At 43.7% G+C, this 25,048-nt stretch overlaps 1 protein-coding gene across 2 annotated transcripts; it reads left to right on the top strand.

Moving 5' to 3' along the window:
- Positions 1-230: 230 nt before the first annotated feature.
- On the top strand, positions 231-11,539 carry LOC311143515 (trans-1,2-dihydrobenzene-1,2-diol dehydrogenase-like). Of its 2 annotated transcripts, XM_084179343.1 has the most exons (8): positions 231-335; positions 880-991; positions 1,207-1,370; positions 3,672-3,924; positions 4,032-4,177; positions 10,147-10,297; positions 10,569-10,645; positions 10,877-11,539. In XM_084179343.1, the coding sequence occupies exons 1-8, from the start codon at positions 246-248 to the stop codon at positions 10,895-10,897; spliced, it is 1,014 nt and encodes a 337-aa protein (XP_084035469.1). In that variant the 5' UTR covers positions 231-245; the 3' UTR covers positions 10,898-11,539. The 2 variants fall into 2 exon arrangements, with proteins under 2 accessions (XP_084035469.1, XP_084035470.1); XM_084179344.1 differs by having other exon boundaries at positions 4,053-4,177; positions 10,569-11,539.
- The last annotated feature ends 13,509 nt before the right edge of the window (positions 11,540-25,048 follow it).

Raw genomic sequence — 25,048 nt, 5'->3', positions numbered from 1 at the left:
ACTAAATACCTGCATAATAGTATCACATCAGTGATGCTAATAAATAGACTTATGGGCCCCTCGGGTATTTCTAGGTTTCAGAGTTAAGCCTCTGGCTCCACCTAGTGGAATTTCCGTTAAGGTACAAGCTGAGATTGGCTACCGGTATTCTGTCTCCCCCTACTGGTGGGAAATATTTGCTTATCAAAAAAGTCTGCTAAATCTGTCTGGGGTAGATAGAGAGACGTGCTAGTTTAGAAATTATCATGGCAACACGGTGGGGAATCTGCAGTGCAGGGAAAATCAGCCACGACTTTACAGTAGCTCTGAGGACCCTACCTCACGACGACCACCAGGTAAACGTTATTTGTGATTGGGAATGTGGGTGAATCCTAAAACTTGGTGCTTGGTAAAGTGTATTTTTGAGCAGCCATTTGGTATTATTGTAAAATAATTTAATGAAAGTTTTACTCGTTAGTGACATTAGTGAGAAGAAAACATATATATATATTTTGTAAATAACTCCATTTCCATTTTCTCCATTGATTGCATGTTGTGTAAAACTTTACCGTAATTCTCAAAATACTGGGCCATCAAATATTAATTTATGGTAAGTAAGGCACAATGTGTAATTTCAACAGCCTGACCCTGCCAAATTGAGGAATGTGGTTGAGGAAAGCTAACATAAATGTTGATGGGATTCAAGTAAGAAATTAAAGGTAATTTAGAGTGCTATTACTACTCTAAATACTATTACCATCTAGGACCACTATGGAAATGAGCGTTTTAAGTGCTATACCCTGGGAATACATTGTACATCTTGTTGTATATATTTTTTACAAAATAAATTCTATTCAATTCACCTCTGATTGAAACAATGAAAATTGTTATATTTTTCAGATTGTGGCTGTTGCTGCTCGGAATCTGCAGCATGCCCAAGAGTTTGCCAAAAATCACAACATCCCAAGAGCCTATGGGAGCTATGATGAGCTAGCAAAAGACTCAGACATAGGTGGGTTCTATCATGAAATCCATTAGCCTGGTACAGACCTGGTTAACATTTTTACCTTGACAAAAGATACTGTAGAGCCAAGGTGTTTGGCCATTTCAGGCCAAAAATCAGCTGTAACCAGAGGACAAAACCTGATAACCTATTTGGTATAGGCTTGTTGCTTTAAATTGACTGGAGCTGTAAACCCATGCTCGTACCCCTATCTCTCTTTGCAGATGTGGTGTATGTGGGAACAATCCACTCTCACCACCTGAGTACAGGTAAGCTCTTCTTGACCTCCCATAAGAACGTACTCATAGAGAAACCCCTGGCCATGAATCTAAGAGAGGTACTGGAGCTCACCAACACAGCCAAGGAGAATGATGTCTTTCTGATGGAGGTACTGTACGGGGGACACCTGACATTTTAAACTTGTCCATACAAGTTTACTCTAAAGCTCCTTCTGATCATATACTTACACATACAGTACATCAACACTGACATATTTAAACTGTGGTATGGTTTTTCCTAAATAATATATGTTGGGCTGACATACAGTACCAGTCAAGATTTGGACACACCTACTCCTTCCAGGGTTTTTCTTAATTTTTTTACTATTTTCTACATTGTAGAATAATAGTGAAGACATCAAAACTATGAAATAACACATGGAATCATGTAGTAACCAAAAACGTGTTAAACAAATCAAAATATATGTTATATATGAGATTCTTCAAAGTAGCCACCCTTTGCCTTGATGACAGCTTTGCACACTCCTGGCATTCTCTCAACCAGCTTCATGAGGTAGTCACCTGGAATGCATTTCAATTAACAGGTGTGCCTTCTTAAAAGTTAATTTGTGGAATTTCTTTCCTTCTTAATGTGTTTGAGCCAATCAGTTGTGTTGTGACAAGGTAGGGGTGGTATACAGAAGATAGCCCTATTTGGTAAAAGACCAAGTCCATATTATGTCAAAAACAGCTCAAATAAGCAAAGAGAAACGACAGTCAATCATTACTTTAAGACATGAAGGTCAGTCAATCCGGAAAATTTCAAGAACTAACTTAAAGTGCAGTCGCAAAAACCATCAAGCGCTTTGATGAAACTGGCTCTCAGGAGGACCGCCACGGGAAAGGAAGACCCAGAGTTACCTCTGCTGCAGGGGATAAGTTCATTAGAGTTAACTGCACCTCAGATTGCAGCCCAAATAAATGCTTCACAGAGTTCAAGTAACAGACACATCTCAACATCAATTGTTCAGAGGAGACTGCGTGAATCAGGCCTTCATGGTCGAATTGATGCAAAGAAACCACTACTAAAGGACACCAATAATAATAAGGGACTTGCTTGGGCCAAGAAACACGAGCAATGGACATTAGACCAGTGGAAATCTGTCCTTTGGTCTGATGAGTCCAAATTTGAGATTTTTGTTTCCAACCGCCGTGTCTTTGTTAGACGCAGAGAAGGTGAACTGATGATCTCTGCATGTGTGGTTCCCACCATGAAGCATGGAGGAGGAGGTGTTATGGTGTGGGGGTGCCTTGCTTGTGAAACTGTTGGTGATTTATTTAGAATTCAAGGCACACTTAACCAGCATGGCTACCACAGCATTCTGCAGCAATACGCCATCCAATCTGGTTTGGGCTTAGTGGGACTATCATTTGTTTTTCAACACGACAATGACCCAAAACACACCTCCAGGCTGTGTAAGGGCTATTTGGCACCAAGAAGGAGAGTGATGGAGTGCTGCATCAGATGACCTGGCCTCCACAATCACCCGACCTCAACCCCATTGAGATGGTTTGGGATGAGTTGGACCGCAGAGTGAAGGAAAAGCAGCCAACAAGTGCTCAGCATATGTGGGAACTCCTTCAAGACTGTTGGAAAAGCATTCCTCATGAAGCGCTTGATGGTTTTTGCGACTGCACTTGAAGAAACTTTAAGTTTTCTGAATTGACTGACCTTCATGTCTTTAAAGTAATGATGGACTGTCGTTTTTCTTTGCTTATTTGAGCTGTTCTTGCCATATTATGGACTTGGTCTTTTACCAAGTAGGGCTATCTTCTGTATACCACCCCTGCCTTGTCACAACACAACTGATTGGCTCAAACGCATTAAATCATTCCAGGTGACTACCTCATGAAGCTGGTTGCGAGAATGCCAAGAGTGTGCAAAGCTGTCGTCAAGGCAAAGAGTGGCTACTTTGAAAAATCTGAAATATAAAATATGTTTTCATTTGTTTAACACTTTTTTGGTTACTACAGGATTCCATATGTGTTATTTCATAGTTTTGATGTCTTCACTATTATTCTACAATAGTAAAAATAAAGAAAAATCCTTGAATGAGTAGGTGTGTCCAAACTTTTAACTGGTACTGTACGTGTGTACACTATGTTCTGATGAAATGCAACACAGAAAGTGAAAGCTTCTATGCTAGAGTAGTGAAGCATTCCTCCTATATCCCCCTTCATACACACCAGATAGCCTCTATCGTAAAGCGGTATGGCAGTAGTGAAGCTTTCCTCCTATATCCCCCTTCATACACATCAGATAGCCGCTATCATAGAGCAGTATGGCAGTACGGAAGCATTCCTCCTATATCCCCCTTCATACACACCAGATAGCCTCTATCATAGAGCAGTATGGCAGTAGTAAGACATCCCTCTTATATCTATCTCCCTTATATCTCTCTGTCGCCCAGGCGATCTGGACTCGTTTCTTCCCTGTGTCTGTAGAGGTGGGCAGGCTGCTAGGCCAGGGTGAGGTGGGAGAGGTCCAGATGGTAAGGGCCGACTTGGGAGCCCCCCTCACACACATCCCTCGCCTGGCCCAGAGAGAACTGGGTGGAGGGGCACTACTAGACCTGGGGATCTACTGCCTGCAGTTTGTCTTCATGGTGTTTAATGGGGAGAGACCTGAGTCCATCCAAGCCACGGGACACTGTATTGACACAGGTAATTGGTGGTATTCTGACTTGAGATCCACTTGCTTAACTCACATACCAGAGTCTCCCTTTTCATGTCTCCCACTGAAATAAATAAATGGTTTTGCTATTTCTAAGGCTTTGTATTTGCACCTCCAGGAGTGGATGGAACAGTAGTTTTGGTCTTAAAGTTTTCTGGGTACAGAATGGCTGTGTGCACGTGCTCCATCACGATGATGCTGACAAATGATGCTGTTATCACTGGGACCAAGGGGACCATCAAGGTAGGAATTAGCAGACACACACACACACACACAGAGGAAATACATAATTCTAACAAGTCACAGCCAGAGGAGGGTAAGGGAAGAACTGCACACTATAATTGATCTAATGATGAAGATTCTGAGTAAATTAAACAAGTTTATGATTTATTGAAGGGCTGACTTGAATGAACATTTCCATAGCCTCCTGAACAACTTCAATAACCTACGTATACTGAACGAAAATATAAACGCGGACAGCTGATGAAATTGTGGGTTTGCACAACCGAAGAATTTATGCACAAACAGTTAGAAACCGTCTCAGGGAAGCTCATCTGCGTGCTCGTCGTCCTCACCAGGGTCTTGACCTGACTGCATGCTCACCTTTGATGGCCACTGGCACACTGGACAAGTGTGCTCTTCATGGATGAATCCCGGTGTCAACTGTACTGGGCAGATGGCAGACAGTGTGTATGGCGTCGTGTGGGCGAGAGGTTTGCTGATGTCAACATTGTGAACAGAGTGCCTCATGGTGGCGGTGGGGTTATGGTATGGGCAGGCATAAGCTACAGACAACAAACACAATAGCATTTTATCGATAGCAATTTGAATGCACTGATACCGTGACGAGATCCTGAGGCCCACTGTCGTCCCATTCATCCACCGCCATCACCTCATGTTTCAGTATTATAATGCATGGCCCCATGTCTCAAGGATCTGGACACAATTCCTGGAAGCTGAAAATGTCCCAGTTCTTCCATGGCCTGCATACTTTTGTCACCCATTGAGCATGTTTGGGATGCTCTGGATCGACGTGTACGACAGCGTGTTCCAGTTCCCGCCAATATCCAGCAACTTCGCACAGCCATTGAAGGGGAGTGGGACAACATTTCACAGGCCACAATCAACAGCCTGATCAACTCTATGCGACGGAGATGTGTCACTCTGCATGAGGCAAATGGTGGTCACACCAGATAATGATTGGTTTTCTGATCCACTCCCCTACTTTTTTTTTAGGTATCTGTGACCATCAGATGCATATCTGTATTCCCAGTCATGTGAAATCCATAGATTAGAGCCTAATGAATTTATTTCAGTTGACTGATTTCCTTAAATGAACTGTAACTCAGTAAAATCTTTGAAATTGTTACATGCTGCATTTATATTTTTTTTGCTCTGTGCCTTGCAAAAGTATTCATCCCTCTTGGTGTTTTTCCTATTTTGTTGAATTACAACCTGTAATTTAAATGGATTTTTATGTGGTTTCCATGAAATGGACATACACAAAATAGTCAAAATTGGTGAAGTGAAATGAAAAAAATAACTTGTTTCAAACAATTCTAAAAAATAAATAACGGAAAAGTGGTGCGTGCATATGTATTCACCCCCTTTGCTATGAAGCCCCTAAATAAGATCTGGTACAATCAAATACCTTCAGAAGTCACATAATTAGTTAAATAAAGTCCACCTGTGTGCAATCTAAGTGTCACATGATCTGTCACATGATCTCAGTATATATACACAACCTGTTCTGAAAGGCCCCAGAGTCTGCAACACCACTAAGCAAGGGGCACCACCAAGCAAGCGGCACCATGAAGACCAAGGAGCTCTCCAAACAGGTCAGGGACAAAGTTGTGGAGAAGGACAGACCAGGGTTGGGTTATCAAAGAATATCCAAAACTTTGAACATCCCACGGAGCACCATTAAATCCATTATTAATAAATGGAAAGAATATGTCACCACAACAAACCTGCCAAGAGAGGGCCTCCCACCAAAACTCACAGACCAGGCAAGGAGGGCATTAATCAGAGAGGCAACAAAGAGACCAAAGATAATCCTGAAGGAGCTGCAAAGCTCCACAGCGGAGATTGGAGTATCTGTCTATAGGACCACTTTAAGCTATACACTCCACAGAGCTGGGCTTTACGGAAGAATGGCCAGAAAAAAGCCATTGCTTAAAGAAAAGAATAAGCAAACATGTTTGGTGTTTGCCAAAAGGTATGTGGGAGACTCCCCAAACATATGGAAGAAGGTACTCTGGTCAGATGAGACTAAAATTGAGCTTTTTGGCCATCAAGAAAAACGCTATGTCTGGCGCAAACCCAACACCTCTCATCACCCCGAGAACACCATCCCCACAGTGAAGCATGGTGGTGGCAGCATCATGCTGTGGGGATGTTTTTCATTGGCAAGGACTTGGAAACTGGTCAGAATTGAAGGAATGATGGATGGCGCTAAATACAGGGAAATTCTTGAGGGAGATTTGAGACTGGGATCAAGGTTCACCTTCCAGCAGGACAATGACCCTAAGCATACTGCTAAAGCAACACTTGAGTGGTTTAAGGGGAAACATTTAAATGTCTTGGAATAGCCTAGTCAAAGCCCAGACCTCAATCCAATTGAGAATCTGTGGTATGACTTAAATATTGCTGTACACCAGCGGAACCCATCCAACTTGAAGGAGCTGGAGCAGTTTTGCCTTGAAGAATGGGCAGAAATCCCAGTGGCTAGATGTACCAAGCTTATAGAGACATACCCCAAGAGACTTGCAGCTGTAATTGCTGCAAAAGATGGCTCTACAAAGTATTGACTTTGAATAGTTATGCACGCTCAAGTTTTCAGTATTTTTGTCGTATTTCTTATTTGTGTCACAATTTTTTTTATCTTGCATCTTCAAAGTGGTAGGCATGTTGTGTAAATCAAATGATACAAACCCTCAAAAAATCCATTTTAATTCCAGGCTGTAAGGCAACGAAATAGGAAAAATACCATGGGGGGTGAATACTTTCGCAAGCCACAGTAGTTCATTTGATAAGTTTGAGAGTTTATTTTTCATAGTGTTTGTCAAAGCATGTTTTTGATTAAGCACACCATTTGAGTTTATGTTGGAAGTTTATTAGTATCATCAAACAAGCCTCTCTCTTCAATTCTCTATTGAGAACAACAAAGTGTGACATTGATCAGTCAATCAGTCAATTATAAAGCAATTTTTACATCAGCAGATGTCACAAAGTGCTATACAGAAACCCAGCCTAAAACCCCAAACAGCAAGCAATGCAGATGTAGAAGCACGGTGGCTAGGAAAAACTCCCTAGAAAGGCAGAAACCTAGGAAGAAACCTAGAGAGGAACCAGGCTCTGAGGGGTGGCCAGTCCCCGTCTGGCTGTGCCGGGTGGAGAATTATAACAGTACATGGCCGTTAAGGCCAGATTTTTCTCCAAGATGTTCAAACGTTCATAGATGACCAGCAGGGTCAAATAATAATCACAATGGTTGTAGAGGTTGCAGAGGTTGCAACAGGTCAGGACATCAGGGGTAAATGTCACTTGGCTTTTCATAGCCGGGCATTTAGAGGTTGAAATAGCAGGTACGGAAGAGAGAGAGAGTTGAAAACAGCAGGTCTGGGACAAGGTAGCATGTCCGGTGAACAGGTCAGGGTTCCATAGTCGCAGGCAGAAGAGTTGAAACTGGAGCAGCAGCACGACCAGGTGGCCTGGGGACAGCAAGGAGTCATCAGGCCAGGTAGTCCTGAGGCATGGTCCTAGGGTTCAGGTCCTCCGGGAGGGGAGGGAGAGAGAGAGAATTAGAGGGAGCATACTTAAATTCACACAGGACACTGGATAAGACAGGAGAATAACACCAGATATAACAGACTGACCCCGGCACATAGGCTATTGCAGCATAGATACTGGAGGCTGAGACAGGGGGGGTCAAGAGACACTGTGGCCCCGTCCGACGATACCAGGCAGGATATAACCCCACCCACTTTGCCAAAGCACAGCCCCCACACCACCAGAGGGATATCAACAGACCACCAACCTACTACCCTGAGACAAGGCTGAGTATAGCCCACGAAGATCTCCTCCACTGCACAAGCCAGAGGGGGCGACAAACCGGACAGGAAGATCACGTCAGTGACTCAACCCACTCAAGTGACGCACCCCTCCTAGGGACGGCATGGAAAGCACCAGTAAGCCAGTGACTCAGCCCCTGTAGTCCTGTGTAGCTCAGTTGGTAGAGCATGGCGCTTGCAACGCCAGGGTTGTGGGTTCGATCCCCATGGGGAACCAGTATGAAAAAATGTATGCACTCATTAACTGTAAGTCGCTCTGGATAAGAGTGTCTGCTAAAATGCCTAAAATATAAAAATGTAATAGGGTCAGAGGCAGAGAATCCCAATGGAGAGATGGGAAACGGCCAGGCAGAGACAGCAAGGGTGGTTTGTCGCTCCAGTGCCTTTCCGTTCACCTTCGCACCCCTGGGCCAGACTACACTCAATCATAGGACCTACTGAAGAGATGAGTCTTCAGTAAAGACTTAAAGGTTGAGACCGTGTCTGTGTCTCTCACGTGGATAGGCAGACCATTCCATAAAAATTGAGCTCTATAGGAGAAGCCCTGCCTCCAGCTGTTTGCTTAGAAATTTTAGGGACAATAAGGAGGCCTGCGTCTTGTGACTGTAGCGTACGTGTATGTATGTATGTACGACAGGACCAAATCGGAGAGATAGGTAGGAGCAAGCCCATGTAATGCTGTGTAGGTTAGCAGTAAAACCCTGCATCATTTTTGGACAAAAAGTTTCTGATTTTTGCAATGTTACGAAGATGGAAAAAAGCTGTCCTTGAAATATTCTTGATATTTTCGTAAAAAGAGAGATCAGGGTCCAGATTAACGCCGAGGTCCTTCACAGTTTCTTTTGAGACGACTGTACAACCATCAAGATTAATTGTCAGATCCAACAGAAGATATCTTTGTTTCTTGGGACCTAGAACTAGCATCTCTGTTTTGTCCGAGTTTAAAAGTAAAAAATGTGCCACCATCCACTTCCTTATGTCTGAAACACAGGCTTCCAGGGTAGGCAATTTTGGGGCTTCACCATGTTTCATCGAAATGTACAGCTGTGTGTTGTCCTCATAGAAATGAAAGTTAACATTGTGTTTCCGAATGACATCACCAAGAGGTAAAATATATAGTGAAAACAATAGTGGTCCTAAAACAGAACGTTAAGGAACACCAAAACTTACAATTGATTTGTCAGAGGACAAACCATCCACAGAGACGAACTGATATCTTTCCGACAGATAAGATCTTAGCCAGGCAAGAACTTGTCCGTGTAGACCAATTAAGGTTTCCAATCTCTCCAAAAGAATGGGGTGATCGATGGTGTCAAAAGCAGCACTAAGGTCTAGGAGCACGAGGACAGATGCAGAGCCTTGGTCTGACGCCATTAAGAGGTCATTTACCACCTTCACGAGTGCAGTCTCAGTGCTATGATGGGGTCTAAAACCAGACTGAAGCGTTTCCTATACATTATTTGTCTTCAGGAAGGCAGTGAGTTGCTGCACAACAGCTTTTTCAAAAAATGTTGAGAGGAATGGGAGATTCGATATAGGCCGATAGTTTTTTACATTTTCTGGGTCAAGGTTTGGCTTTTTCAAGAGAGGCTTTATTACTGCCACCTTTAGTGAGTTTGGTACACATCCAGTTGATAGGGAGCCATTTATTATGTTCAACATAGGAGGGCCAAGCACAGGAAGTAGCTCTTTCAGTAGTTTAGTTGGAATAGGGTCCAGTATGCAGCTTGAAGGTTTAGAGGCCATGACTATTTTCATGAATGTGTCAAGACTTGAGTGTCTCCATTGATCCTAGGTCCTGGCAGTTTTGTGCAGACTCAGGACAGCTGAGCTTTGGAGAAATACTCAGATTCAAAGAGGAGTCTGTAATTTGCTTTCTAATGATCATGATCTTTTCGTCGAAGAAGTTCATGAATTCATCACTGCTGTAGTGAAAGGCATCCTCTCTTGGGGAATGCTGCTTTTTAGTTAGCTTTGCGACAGTATCAAATATAACTTTAGGATTTTTCTTATTCTCCTCAATTAGGCTGGAAAAATAGGATGATCGAGCAGCAGTGAGGGCTCTTCGATATTGCACTGTACTTTCATATCAATGGCTTCAAAGAGAAAATATCATATTATGTGTTGTTTCTATCTGAGGTCCCCAACCACATGTGGTGTCCTACGAGCCTGGAGTTGAATGGAGAGGTGAAGCAATACCCTCTCCCTGAGCCCAGCCTTCCCCTCAACTTCATCCACAGTACTGGGCTGCGCTACGAAGCAGAGGAGGTCAGGCAGTGTATGCTTAAAGGTAGGCTTTACACAAAGCAAAGTGAACCATTGAATATTACAATACACCTTGCTAAAATGAAAATAGAGTTTGCACCAAAACTAGCCCAAGCCGATAGGGGAAATGGTATGGGAATATGCAGGTTTGAGACCGACTACGTTGCAGTCAGAATTACTCATTTACAAATCACCTTGCATCCCAAATAACTGGTCATTATGTGATCAAGGTTAGCGATTATGCACTTTGCCTTGCTCAAACTTACCACCTCAAACATGCTGATTGTCTCCATCAGGACTGAAGGAGAGCTCTGGAATGCCTTGGTCACACTCACACCTTCTCGCCGAGGTCATGGATGAAGCCAGAAGACAGGTGGGAGTGACATATACTCAAGACAACATCCAATGAGATATCATGCGACCCAAGTCCCCCTTTCTCAGTCATGGATGCACTCTCTACTGATGCTAGTCAGTGGTGACTTCGGTCCAATGAATGCTATAGGTTACCCTGTTATGATGGTTAAACTAAGGGGGGCATGCTTGGGGAGACTCCCTCTGATCTGATCTGCCTGGTAATAATGTTTTTTTTTTGTTTTTTTTACAGCTTGGGTTGTGTCCCAAATGAGTCCTGGTCAAAGTAGTGCACTATAAAGTGAACAGGGTGCCATTTGGGATGCAGACATGGTCTCAGGAGGTTTTAATAACTTATGAGGCTAATGGGCCTATGATGTTTATTTCATGAGGACCAACCCATTAATGGTGAATTTTTGTATGGATATGTGCCAGTTATGTTCAGCTTGTCAGCATCCATCCCCTTTAGTTTGCCGTTTTGCTTGTTTGACCTCAGGCTATTGGCCAGTCACTTAGTAGGTAATAGGTTATAACAGACTACGTGTAACCAAATCAAATCAAATCAAATTGTATTTGTCACATACATGTGTTTAGCAGATGTTATAGCGGGTGTAGCGAAATGCTTGTGCTTCTAGCTCCAACAGTGCAGTAATATCTAACAAGTAATGGAATACCTATGTAAGACAATTCTCTTGGGAGATAATACGGTCGGCATTGCTAGTAAGCGAGAGCATTGATCTCCAGATTGGAGTTGAGTGCAATCCAAAGCCTAAGTTATGTTTTGAATGAGCTTGATTTGTGATTTAATTCAGTTCCCTTTGAATCAGCTGTTGTTTTCTCAAAGAAGAAAAGCATGCACACATTTAAAAACTATACGCTACTTATTATTTTATCTATAAAATGTCTTACACAACTAGCTCATTTTGTTTTGATCACTTTGCACATTTATTTTGGGATTCCACCAATGTAAATGTCATTTGCCTAATGAGGCAAGAGTGGGGAAGGAGAGTAATTTCATTGAAGTGCATTTGTTTCCATGTTTCCTCACCTCTGCTTCTCGATTACCTTTAACCTTTTTCAAAAGCAGACGAGGACAGGACGGAGGAGCATTGAGCAAAACCAATTGTCCCAATAAGTGTGCACTTGTTCACTCCCCTGTAAGCAAAATCCATGAGGGGGCGTGTACAAGTGCCATAGAATTAGGAGCCAGGTACATGCCAGCCAGGTGCAGAGCTCGAGACATATAAATGAATATAAATAGGTCAAACGTATTAGTGCCAAAGAATTAGGAATTAGAACAATTTAATAGGATCTCTACTCTTGACTGATTCTAGTGGAGCATGGCAACTGTCAGAAATGGGGAGAAAGAGGCTACCATGTGTAAGATTTAGATCAATTTACTGCATATAAATTCAGAATAAACATTCATAATATTTTAATTGGGATTATTTTATCCTTTGCTATGTAATATTTCAACATTACATAATATTTTGGTATTAATTCATGTTTTTCTCCAACCCTGTTCCCTCCCGCTGAAGTGTAAAAGGGATCCACATCATATCAACCTTGCAACCTACTGGGACATGGGGTGTCTCATCCTGCGAAATGGGTGCTACAGGCATGCTGGGAACATGAGCAAAGATGGAACATGAGCTTTGGGTGGTTGGGTATACCCAGTTGAGGGAGATGGGACTGTATGGAAGGGAGGTTAGCCCCACTGTGACTATACCTGTAAACACACCATGGCTACTCCTGCCTCTAGTAGTAGAAGTGTTGGAGAGACTACGCACAGATAGGGAGGGGTTTGATTCAAATAAAATGTTATTGTCATAGTGAAATGCTTACTTCCGAGCCCATTCCCAACAATGTAGAGTTAAAAAGTTAGACAAATATTTGCTAAATAAAAAAGGAAAGAGTAACACAATAAAAACAATAAGGCTAAAGTTGAAGTCGGAAGTTTACATACACTTAGGTTGGAGTCATTAAAACTTGTTTTTCAACCACTTCACGAATGTCTTGTTAACAAACTATAGTTTTGGCAAGTCGGTTAGGACATCTACTTTATGCATGTCACAAGTAATTTTTCCAACAATTGTTTACAGACAGATTATTTCACTTATAATTCACTGTATCACAATTCCAGTGGGTCAGAAGTTTACATACACTAAGTTGACTGTGCCTTTAAACAGCTTGGAAAATTCCAGTAAATGATGTCATGGCTTAAGAAGCTTCTGATAGGCTAATTGACATCATTTGAGTCAATTGGAGGTGTACCTGTGGATGTATTTCAAGGCATACCTTCAAACTCAGTGCCTCTTTGCTTGACATCATGGGAAAATCAAAAGAAATCAGCCAAGACCTAAGAAATACAATTGTAGACCTCCACAAGTCTGGTTCATCCTTGGGAGACATTTCCAAACGCCTGAAGGTACCACGTTCATCTGTACAAACAATAATACGCAAGTATAAACACCATGGGACCACGCAGCCGTCATACCGCTCAGGAAGGAGACGTGTTCTGTCTCCTAGAGATTAACGTACTTTGGTGCGAAAAGTGCAAATCAATCCCAGAACAACAGCAAAGGACCTTGTGAAGATGCTGGAGGAAACAGGTACAAAAGTATCTATATCCACAGTAAAACGAGTCCTATAACGACATAACCTGAAAGGCCGCTCAGCAAGGAAGAAGCCACTGTTCCAAAACCGCCATGGAAAAGCCAGACTACGGTTTGCAACTGCACATGGGGACAAAGATCTTACTTTTTGGAGAAATGTCCTCTGGTCTGATTAAACAAAAATATAACTGTTTAGCCATAATGACCATCATTATGTTTGGAGGAAAAAGGGGGGCCTTGCAAAAATAGAACTGTTTGGCCATAATGACCATCGTTATGTTTGGAGGAAAAAGGGGGCTGCTTGCAAGCTGAACAACACCATCCCAACCGTGAAGCACGGGGGTGGCAGCATCATGCTGTGGGGGTTCCTTGCTGCAGGAGGGACTGGTGCACTTCACAAAATAGATGACATCATGAGGAAGGAAAATTATGTGGATATATTGAAGCAACATCTCAAGACATCAGTCAGGAAGTTAAAGCGTGGTCGCAAATGGGTCTTCCAAATGGACAATGACCCCAATCATACTTCCAAAGTTGTGGCAAAATGGCTTAAGGACAACAACGTCAAGGTATTGGAGTGGCCATCACAAAGCCCTGACCTCAATTCTATAGAAAATGTGTGGGCAGAACTGAAAAAGCGTGTGCGAGCAAGGAGGCCTACAAACCTGACTCAGTTACACCAGCTCTGTCTGTAGGAATGGGCCAAAATTCACCCAACTTATTGTGGGAAGCTTGTGGAAGGCTACCCGAAACGTTTGTCCCAAGTTATGTAAACTTCTGACCCACTGGGAATGTGATGAAATAAATAAAAGCTGAAATAGATAATTCTCTCTACTATTATTCTGACATTTCACATTCTTAAAATGAAGTGGTGATCCTAACGGACCTAAGACAGGGAATGTTTACTAGGATTAAATGTCAGGAATTGTGAAAAACTGAGTTAAAATGTATTTGGCTAAGGTGTATGTAAACCTCCGACTTCAACTGTATATACAGTGAGGGAAAAAAGTATTTGATCCCCTGCTGATTTTGTAAGTTTGCCCACTGACAAAGAAATGATCAGTCTATAATTTTAATGGTAGGTTTATTTGAACAGTGAGAGACAGAATAACAACAAAAAAATCCAGAAAAACTCATGTCAAAAATTCTATAAATTGATTTGCATTTTAATGAGGGAAATAAGTATTTGACCCCCTCTCAATCAGTAAGATTTCTGGCTCCCAGGTGTCGTTTATACAGGTAACAAGCTGAGATTATGAGCACACTCTTAAAGGGAGTGGTCCTAATCTCAGCTTGTTACCTGTATAAAAGACACCTGTCCACAGAAGCAATCAATCAATCAGATTCCAAACTCTCCACCATGGCCAAGACCAAAGAGCTCTCCAAGGATGTCAGGGACAAGATTGGAGACCTACACAAGGCTGGAATGAGTTACAAGACCATCGCCAAGCAGCTTGGTGAGAAGATGACAACAGTTGGTGCGATTTTTCGCAAATGGAAGAAACACAAAATAACTGTCAATCTCCCTCGGCCTGGGTCTCCATGCAAGATCTCACCTCGTGGGGTTGCAATGATCATGAGAACGGTGAGGAATCAGCCCAGAACTACACGGGAGGATCTTGTCAATGATCTCAAGGCAGCTGGGACCATAGTCACCAAGAAAACAATTGGTAACACACTACGCCGTGAAGGACTGAAATCCTGCAGTGCCCGCAAGGTCCCCCTGCTCAAGAAAGCACGTATACATGCCCGTCTGAAGTTTGCCAATGAACATCTGAATGATTCAGAGGAGAACTGGGTGAAAGTGTTGTGGTCAGATGAGATCAAAATGGAGCTCTTTGGCATCAACTCAACTCGCCGTGTTTGGAGGAGGAGGAATGCTGCCTTTGACCCCAAGAACACCATCCCCACCGTCAAACATGGAGATGGAAACATTATGCTTTGGGGGTGTTTTTCTGCTAAGGGGACAGGACAACTTCACCGCATCAAAGGGACGATGGACGGGGCCATGTACCGTCAAATCTTAGGTGAGAACCTCCTTCCCTCAGCCAGGGCATTGAAAATGGGCCGTGGATGGGTATTCCAGCATGACAATGACCCAAAACACACGGCCAAGGCAACAAAGGAGTGGCTCAAGAAGAAGCACATTAAGGTCCTGGAGTGGCCTAGCCAGTCTCCAGACCTTAATCCCATAGAAAATCTGTGGAGGGAGCTGAAGGTTTGAGTTGCCAAACATCACCCTCGAAACTTTAATGACTTGGAGAAGATCTGCAAAGAGGAGTGGGACAAAATCCCTCCTGAGATGTGTGCAAACCTGGTGGCCATTTACAAGAAACGTCTGACCTCTGTGATTGCCAACAAGGGTTTTGCCACCAAGTACTAAGTAATGTTTTGCAGTGGGGTCAAATACTTATTTCCTTCATTAAAATGCAAATCAATTTATAACATTTTTGACATGCGTTTTTCTGGATTTTTTTGTTGTTATTCTGTCTCTCACTGTTCAAATAAACCTACCATTAAAATTATAGACAGATCATTTCTTTGTCAGTGGGCAAACTTACAAAATCAGCAGGGGATCAAATACTTTTTTCCCTCACTGTACAAGGAGTAACAGTACCGAGTCAATGTGCAGGCGTACAAGGTAGTTGGGGTACTTGAGGTAACACAGTACATGTGGGTAGGGGTAAAAATGACTAGACAATCAGAATATATAATAAACAGAGTACCAGTGTGTGTGTGTGTGTGTGTGTGTGTGTGTGTGTGTGTGTGTGTGTGTGTGTGTGTGTGTGTGTGTTGGAGTGTCAGTGTAGTATGTGTGGGTAGAGTGCAAAGGAGTCAGAGCAAAACTATAAATAGTAAAGGGGATCAATGGAAATTGTCCGGGTAGCCATTTGATTAACTGTTCAGCAGTCTTATGGCTTGGGGGTAGAAGCTGTTCAGGTGCCTTTTGGTCCCAAACTTGGCGCTCCGGTACCACTTGCCGTGCAGTAGCAGAGAGAAAAGTCTATGACTTGGGTGGCTGACACCGCCTGTTATAAAGGTCCTGGATGGCAGGGAGTTCGGCCCAAGTGATGGACTGGGCCGTTCGCAATAGCGCCTTGCTGATTTTTTAAAAGTTCCAGCCGTTTTTATCTCAATATCAAAATATTTCTGGGTAACAATTAAGTACCTTACTGTGATTGTTTTCAATTAAAATTGTCAAAAAAAAAAAAAAAAGCTTCTTAGCTAATTGCAATTTCTCAAGCAAGAATTTAGCTGGGACTGTCTGGGAGTGGACTGAGAGAAGGGCCTAATTGGAGAAGCCTAATGGGAGGGATGTGTAACCTGAAAGCGAGCTGTTAATGGCAGAGAGGAGGGCAAACTATCTTTCGTATTGGTCTATTAACTCACCAGGCCGTCCAAAAACCCTACCGAGCCAAACAAGCTGAAATTTCAGGTGGTCTTTTCAAACAGCTCTTACACTAAAAGTGCATTATCATAATTTTCACAATTTCACAGTATTATTCCAACCGCGTAGTGTGGAAACACATATGAAACACAGGAAAATAAATGTTTTGACTGCACTGGACCTTTAAAAGACGTCTGGATACTGATGGAGATGGTTCAAAATACTGTACCTTAGGACATTTCGTACTGGGTCAGCATTCGTAGTGTAGGAATGTGGGGTTGCTGTCAGGAAATGTATTATAGACCACCTGGCGGTATGCATGACAGAGCTGATGGCTGTACTGTTGGCCTTGCAGTGGGTGGAGGAAGTCAAGCCAGACAGAGTAGTTATTTGCTCTGACCAGTGGTGTGTATTCATGGATGCCAAAGATACATTATTGGATCTTTCGTCTTTCTGTGTTTCACAATTTTCCTTCAATTCACAAGAGGCTGAATGTATCTCACCGGAGAAAGCATCAGACTGAGCGAAACAGCGCTCCTCTGTCCCTGTATGTGTAGGCCATCTATCTGATGCTGTCTGGTCCAAAAGAGTATGACATTGTTGCCGCCCATTGCATTGAATGCAAGGGAAGCCAGCAAGCATTTGGCCTCTCTTGATAAAAAAAGTGTAAAATAATAGCCAAACTGAGTGAGCTCAACTGTGAATGGTCCTAGCACACCAAAGAAAAGTGTAAAGGGAAACCAGTTTGGATTTGGCGTCATTTCTATCGCATTGAGAGCATACGTCAATGACAGAAACATCTTGAATTGTTGCATCTCGTTGTGTTGTTGTCCTCCGGTGGCTAGCTAGCTTGCTAAAATGGGCCTTTTCCTAAATTAGCCATGGATAGAGATAGGGATTTGGACTTGTGATTTTACTTAATTCTCCATGCTGGCTAATGATTATAACGGCGATTCTGATCCAACCATTAATTCATACATTGTGCCCCTGGCCTGAGTGGATGTAGCTAGATGTAGAAGGCTAATGTTAACGAGCTAACATTGCCCATGAAAGGAAGTTAGGCTAGTGAGAAAGCATTTTAGCCAGGTAGCCTAGGACAACAAAAAATAAAAGCGTGTACTGTATGACAGAGTGCTAGACCATTTCGTCAACATGAAAGAGAGGAGGATGGCATTGGCATTTCTCTACAAGTAGGGTGAGTCAATATGTTTTTTCTTCTTGCATGAATGCGCACACACATACACACAGAAATCAGAACCATGGACAGCCATATCATATTTAGCTTATGTTGTTACGAATAAATAGTTTTTGGTATCTTCTAGTTGTCACTGCATTAGACTATACATAGGTGATTTGATGATGTTGAAGTTGAAACGGTCCTGGAATAGTGGAGGTAGCTCCTGTTTTCTTTCCTCCAGATATTTTTTGATAACCCAACCCTGATCTGTAATTCTCCACAACTTTGTCCCTGACCTGTTTGGAGAGCTCCTTGGTCTTCATGGTGCCGCTTGCTTGGTGGTTCCCCTTGCTTATTGGTGTTGCAGACTCTGGGGCCTTTCAGAATAGGTGTGCATATATCAAATCAAATCAAATCAAATTTTATTGGTCACATGCGCCGAATACAACAGGTGCAGACATTACAGTGAAATGCTTACTTACAGCCCTTAACCAACAGTGCATTTATTTTTAACAAAAAAAGTAAAAATAAAACAACAACAAAAAAAGTGTTGAGAAAAAAAAGAGCAGAAGTAAAATAAAATAACAGTAGGGAGGCTATATATACAGGGGGTACTGGTGCAGAGTCAATGTGCGGGGGCACCGGCTAGTTGAGGTAGTTGAAGTAATATGTACATGTGGGTAGAGTTAAAGTGACAATGCATAAATAATTAACAGAGTAGCAGCAGCGTAAAAAGGATGGGGTGGGGGGGCAGTGCAAATAGTCCGGGTAGCCATGATTAGCTGTTCAGGAGTCTTATGGCTTGGGGGTAGAAGCTGTTGAGAAGTCTTTTGGACCTAGACTTGGCACTCTGGTACCGCTTGCCGTGCGGTAGCAGAGAGAACAGTCTATGACTAGGGTGGCTGGAGTCTTTGACAATTTTGAGGGCCTTCCTCTGACACCGCCTGGTATAGAGGTCCTGGATGGCTGGAAGCTTGGCCCCAGTGATGTACTGGGCCGTACGCACTACCCTCTGTAGTGCCTTGCGGTCGGAGGCCAAGCAGTTGCCATACCAGGCGGTGATGCAACCAGTCAGGATGCTCTCGATGGGGAATAGGCTTTGTCGTGCCCTCTTCACGACTGTCTTGGTGTGTTTGGACCATGATAGTTCGTTGGTGATGTGGACACCAAGGAACTTGAAGCTCTCAACCTGTTCCACTACAGCCCCGTTGATGAGAATGGGGGCGTGCTCAGTCCTCTTTTTTTTCCTGTAGTCCACAATCATCTCCTTTGTCTTGGTCACGTTGAGGGAGAGGTTGTTGTCCTGGCACCACACGGCCAGGTCTCTGACCTCCTCCCTATAGGCTGTCTCATCGTTGTCGGTGATCAGGCCTACCACTGTTGTGTCGTCGGCAAACTTAATGATGGTGTTGGAGTCGTGCCTGGCCATGCAGTCATGGGTGAACAGAGAGTACAGGAGGGGACTGAGCACGCACCCCTGAGGGGCCCCCGTGTTGAGGATCAGTGTGGCAGATGTGTTGTTACCTACCCTTACCACCTGGGGGCGGCCCGTCAGGAAGTCCAGGATCCAGTTGCAGAGGGAGGTGTTTAGTCCCAGGATCCTTAGCTTAGTGATGAGCTTAGAGGGCACTATGGTGTTGAATGCTGAGCTGTAGTCAATGAATAGCATTCTCACGTAGGTGTTCCTCTTGTCCAGGTGGGAAAGGGCAGTGTGGAGTGCAATAGAGATTGCATCATCTGTGGATCTGTTGGGGCAGTATGCAAATTGGAGTGGGTCTAGGGTTTCTGGGATAATGGTGTTGATGTGAGCCATGACCAGCCTTTCAAAGCACTTCATGGCTACAGACGTCAGTGCTACGGGTCGGTTGTCATTTAGGCAGGTTATCTTAGAGTCCTTGGGCACGGGGACTATGGTGGTCTGCTTGAAACATGTTGGTATTACAGACTCAGTCAGGGACATGTTGAAAATGTCAGTGAAGACACTTGCCAGTTGGTCAGCACATGCTCGGAGTACACGTCCTGGTAATCCGTCTGGCCCTGCGGCCTTGTGAAGGTTGACCTGCTTAAAAGTCTTACTCACATCGGCTACGGAGAGCGTGATCACATAGTCATCCGGAACAGCTGGTGCTCTCATGCATGCTTCAGTGTTGCTTGCCTCGAAGCGAGCATAGAAGTGGTTTAGCTCGTCTGGTAGGCTTGTGTCACTGGGCAGCTCGCGGCTGTGCTTCCCTTTGTAGTCTGTAATAGTTTTCAAGCCCTGCCACAACCGACGAGCGTCAGAGCCAGTGTAGTACGATTAAATCTTAGTCCTGTATTGACTCTTTGCCTGTTTGATGGTTCGTCGGAGGGCATAGCGGGATTTCTTAAAAGCGTCCGGGTTAGAGTCCCGCTCCTTGAAAGCGGCAGCTCTACCCTTTAGCTCGGTGCGGATGTTTCCTGTAATCCATGGCTTCTGGTTGGGGTATGTACGTACGGTCACTGTGGGGACGACATCATCGATGCACTTATTGATGAAGCCAGTGACTGATGTGGTGTACTCCTCAATGCTGTCTGAAGAATCCCGGAACATGTTCCAGTCTGTGCTAGCAAAACAGTCCTGTAGCTTAGCATCTGCGTCATCTGACCACTTTTTTATTAACCGAGTCACTGAGATCATGTGACAGGTCATGTGACACTTAGATTGCACAGTGGTGGACTTTATTTAACTAATTATGTGACTTCTGAAGGTAATTGGTTGCACCCTATCTTATTTAGGGGCTTCATAGCAAAGGGGCTGAATACATATGCACCACTACTTTTCCATTATTTATTTTTTAGAATAATACAAATCAATTTAAATTACAGGTTGTAATGCAACAAAATAGGAAAAACGGCAAGGGGATGAAAACTTTTGCAAGGCACTGTATATTATGGAAGGCATATGAACTAACAGGTTATAGAGCAAACAACGCAATTATCACAACACATAGGTTGTAATATGGCTTTTTTTTTGGCTTCCCCAGTGATTTTACCCACGCACCGCTACTGGTGCTGACTCATGTGCGGTATTGATGAGTCTGCAGTCCTTTAGCTCACGTAGCAGACAAGACCTGCTGTATGAGGTACTACAAACCCATTGCTGGGTGAGACAGATGGATATACAGAGGAGATTAACTTGGGTCCCAGCCCATGTGGGGTTGGAGGGGAATGAGGCAGCTGATGTACTGGCGAAATAGGCCGTTAGCGTTGGGGTGGTGGACGGTAAAGTTTCAATGAGCAAGGCAGAGGCAAAAGGCCTGATATGGACATTGGTGGTGCAGAGATGGCAGGGGCAGTGGAATAGAGACAATAAGGGCAGGCATCTCTTCCAAATACAGAGAAGAGAAGGGGATGGTAGGATTGTTGGATGAGACAGAAAAGAGGAGGCCATCTTCACTAGTCTTAGTAGGGTAGGACACAGCCGGCTGAACAAGTCATTACCTAATTGGAAGGCATCCATCAGGAAGGTGTGATTACTGCCAGGAAATTGAAACAGTTGGACGTGTGTTGGTACAGTGTGGGCAATATGAGAGGGAGAGTGAGAGATTGAGAAGCTGTATGAGAGAAAAGAGGATACAGGATTTGAGTAGAAAATCGATAGATATAGTTTCAAATTTTATGTTTTATTTTTTAAGAGAAACCGGGCTGGCAGCGCTTTGCAGTCGAGGGTGGTGCATTTGCCATACCAAGCGTTGATGCATCCAGTCAAGATGCTCTCAATGGTGCAGCTGTATACCTTTTTGAGGATCCGAGGGCCCATGACAAATCTTTTCACCCTCCTGAGGGGGAAGAGGTGGGTGTGTGTGGACCATGTTAAGTCCTTCGGGATGTGGACGCCAAGTATCTTGAAGCTCTCGACCCACTCCACTACAGCCCTGTCAATGTGGATGGGGGCGTGCTCTCCCCTCTTTCTCCTGTAGTCCATGATCAGCTCCTTGGTCTTACTGACGTTGAGGGAGAGGTTGTTGTCATGGCATCACACTGCCAAGTCTCTGGCCTCCCTGTTGGTGTTGGAGTCGTTCGTGGCGATGCAGTCATGGGTGAACAGGGAGTACAGCAGGGGACTAAGCAAACACCCTTGAGGGGCCCCCCGTGTTGTTGGTCAGCGTGGCAAAAGTGTTGTTGCCTACTTTCACCACCTGGGGCTGTAACGGCATGAAGTCCAGGATCCAGTTACAGAGGGAGGTGTTCAGTCCCAGGGTCCCTAGCTTGGTGATGAGCTTGGAGGGGACTATGGTGTTGAACGCTGAGCTGTAGTCTATGAACAGCATTCTCACATAGTTATTTCCCCTCTTGTCCAGGTGGGAGAGGGCAGTGTGAAGTGCAACTGAGATTGTGTCATCTGTGGATCTGTTGGGGCGGTATGTGAATTGGAGTGAGTGCTATAGGGCGATAGTCATTTAGGCAGGCTACCTTGGAGTTTTTGGGAACAGGGATAATGGTGGTCAGCTTGAAGCATGTTAGGATTACAGACTGGAACAAGGAGAGATTGAAAATGTCCATGTAGACACTTGCCAGCTGGTCTGCATATGCTTTGAGAACGCGCCTTGGTCTGGCCCAGCGGCCTTGCGTGTGATAACCTGTTTAAAAGTTTTACTTACATTGGCCACGGAGATCACACAGTCATCCTTAACAACAGGGGCTTTCACGCAAGACTCAGTGTTGTATTCCTCGAAGTGAGCATAAAAGGCATTCAGCTCGTTTGGGTGTTCTGCATCACTGGGCGTCTTACGGCTGGGTTTCCCTTTGTAATCCGTTATCGTCCGCAAGCCCTGCCACATACGACGTGCGTCAGAGCCGGTTTAATAGGATTCATCAGAGGTCGAAGTGGGCTTTCTTTTATACGTACATGACCGTGTCCCGTATCTTGTAAGCGGCACCTCTAGCCTTTAGGCCAGCAAGGATATTGCCTGTAATCCATGTTTTTTGGTTTCGATACGTTCATATAGTCACTGTGGGGATGATGTCATCTATGTACTTATTGATGAAGCCTGTGACTGATGTGGCAAACTCCTCAATGCTATCGGATGAATCCCGGAACTTATTCCAGTCTGTACTAGCAAAACAGTCTTGTAGCCTTGTGTCTGCTTCATTGGACCAATTCCGTATTGAGCACGTCACTGGTACTTCCTGTTTGAGCTTTTGTTTGTAAACAGGAAGCAGGAGAATAGAGTCATGGTCAGATTTGCCGAAGGGCGGACGAGGGAGGGCCTTATATGTGTTTCTGTTGGTAGAATAAAAGTGGTCTAGGGTTTTTTGCACCCCAAGTGGCGCCGGAGACGTGCTGGTGTAACAGGCTTGAAATAGACATCCTTAGTTGTATGAGTTTTGTCATAATTAAGCAGCCAGGCTATGTATGTATAGTTGTGGAGCCACCTGCTGTATTATTTGAGTAACTGCATCCCGTGTATATAATATATGTGCACATGATCACGCAGCATCCAGCCAAAGAGTTGTTAAACTTTGATGTAGGTATGTATCGTGATCCATGCTGCACCCAGTGTTTTCACTTTTAAAATGATATCTAATGTATGTTAAGCTGAAAATCATATTGTTTTATAATCACTATCGATGTTGACATGTTATGTGAAAAGATAATGTTACAGAGTTGTGTCATGTATTCAAAATTTTATGAACTATTGGAGATTTTTCAGTTAAACATAGTTAATCACAGTTAAACACTATCTCATACAAGTATAGAAGGAATGACAAGCTAAGTATGGTGCAAAGGAAGAGGCCTCCTACAAAGACAGGAAATGATTATAAGGAAGAAGCCTTAAAACAGAGCCAGGAAATGACTATGTTATTTGATTACACCTATGGAGGAAATGGCCAATTAAAGAGTTAAAATGGAAACAGAGTCAGGAAATTGACCTGTTATTGGATTGATGGGTTAAAACAGAGCCAGGAAATGGCTCTGTTATTTATTACATAATAAGGTTTGGTTGCGCCACTATTGTTTCCAAAAACGGAATGAATAGAAGGAGGAGAAGCCAGATTGCGCCACTATTAAAGAATAAGGAAGTGGGCGGGGCGGTCAAGATGTTAAGTTTGGAAACAATGGTGGAGGAACTAAACAGGGAGTGATTAAGCTAAAAAGGCGTGTACTATGAGCAGGAATGAAACTGTATATAAACTGAGAACTGAGGGTTGGAGAGTGAGTTGCTCTGCAGACCAGCTCGGCTCTATTGCTTGTGTAATAAAGTCTATCTTGATTCTACAAAAACTCTGGAAGTACTTTGTTTTTTACTGAGGATAAGGACAATTCGCCACAACATAATTGGCGACCATGAAGGGACTGGAAAAAGGGACTAGACGGGTACTGAGCCATCCGGATCGGACTGAACGAACCACACAAAACACAGTGGCCACTGTAACAGAGGTAAGCAGAGTTCTTACTTTTTAGCATAGAAATTTGTGTGGTTCGGATCAGCTGATTTGGAGGTCAGGTACCGGGGGTCTCTCCAGAATTAAGGGCTAAATTTAGGAAAAGTACAGAGTTTTTGTTGAAATTTTTTTTAAAGCATGCATGTATGTTAACATAAGTAAAGTCCTGTGGATACCGCTCTAGTGTGTTGAGGAAGTGTATCACTAGGGGACTGAACGGGTAGGCAAAAATCCTGTGGATACCGCTCTAGGTGTATTAAGGAAATATATTACTAGAGGACGGAACGGACAGGTACCTGTGGATACCGCTCTGGAGAACTAAGAAAGTAGAACTCTAGGGGTCTGAACGGGCAGGTTGGATTCTGTGGATACCGCTTTAGTACAGTGCTAGGGGTCTGAATGGGCAGAATAGATTATGTGGATACCGCTTTAGTACAGTGCAAGGGATCTGAACGGGCAGAATAGATTCTGTGGATACCGCCTTAGTGTGTAATACTAGGGGTCTGAACGGGCAGAATAAATAGAACCGTGGATATCGCTCTGGTATAAAAACTAGAGGTCTGAACGGATGGGAAAGTTAGGGAATAAAAAGCCTAGAGGGTTGCAATACGTAGAAAAAGCCTAGGTAGAAGTAGATCTGCTCAGCCCATGCGGGTGGATAGTTTGCTTGGGTGGCTTTGTTTCATTCAGTTCGGTTAAGTTGGATTGTTCACCTGTCTCATTCAGGTTGCTCGTTTGATCAGTTTGAATCAATCTGGTTGATCCGGTTGTTTTATCTGTTAGTTTTGTCCAGACTTGCTTTGTTCAACCTGTTCGAGTTTGTGAATGAAATCAATCTTA

Source organism: Coregonus lavaretus (assembly GCF_964263955.1).
Source record: "Coregonus lavaretus genome assembly, chromosome: 16".
NCBI lineage: Eukaryota > Metazoa > Chordata > Actinopteri > Salmoniformes > Salmonidae > Coregonus > Coregonus lavaretus.
This window is presented reverse-complemented; position numbering and strand designations above follow the sequence as displayed.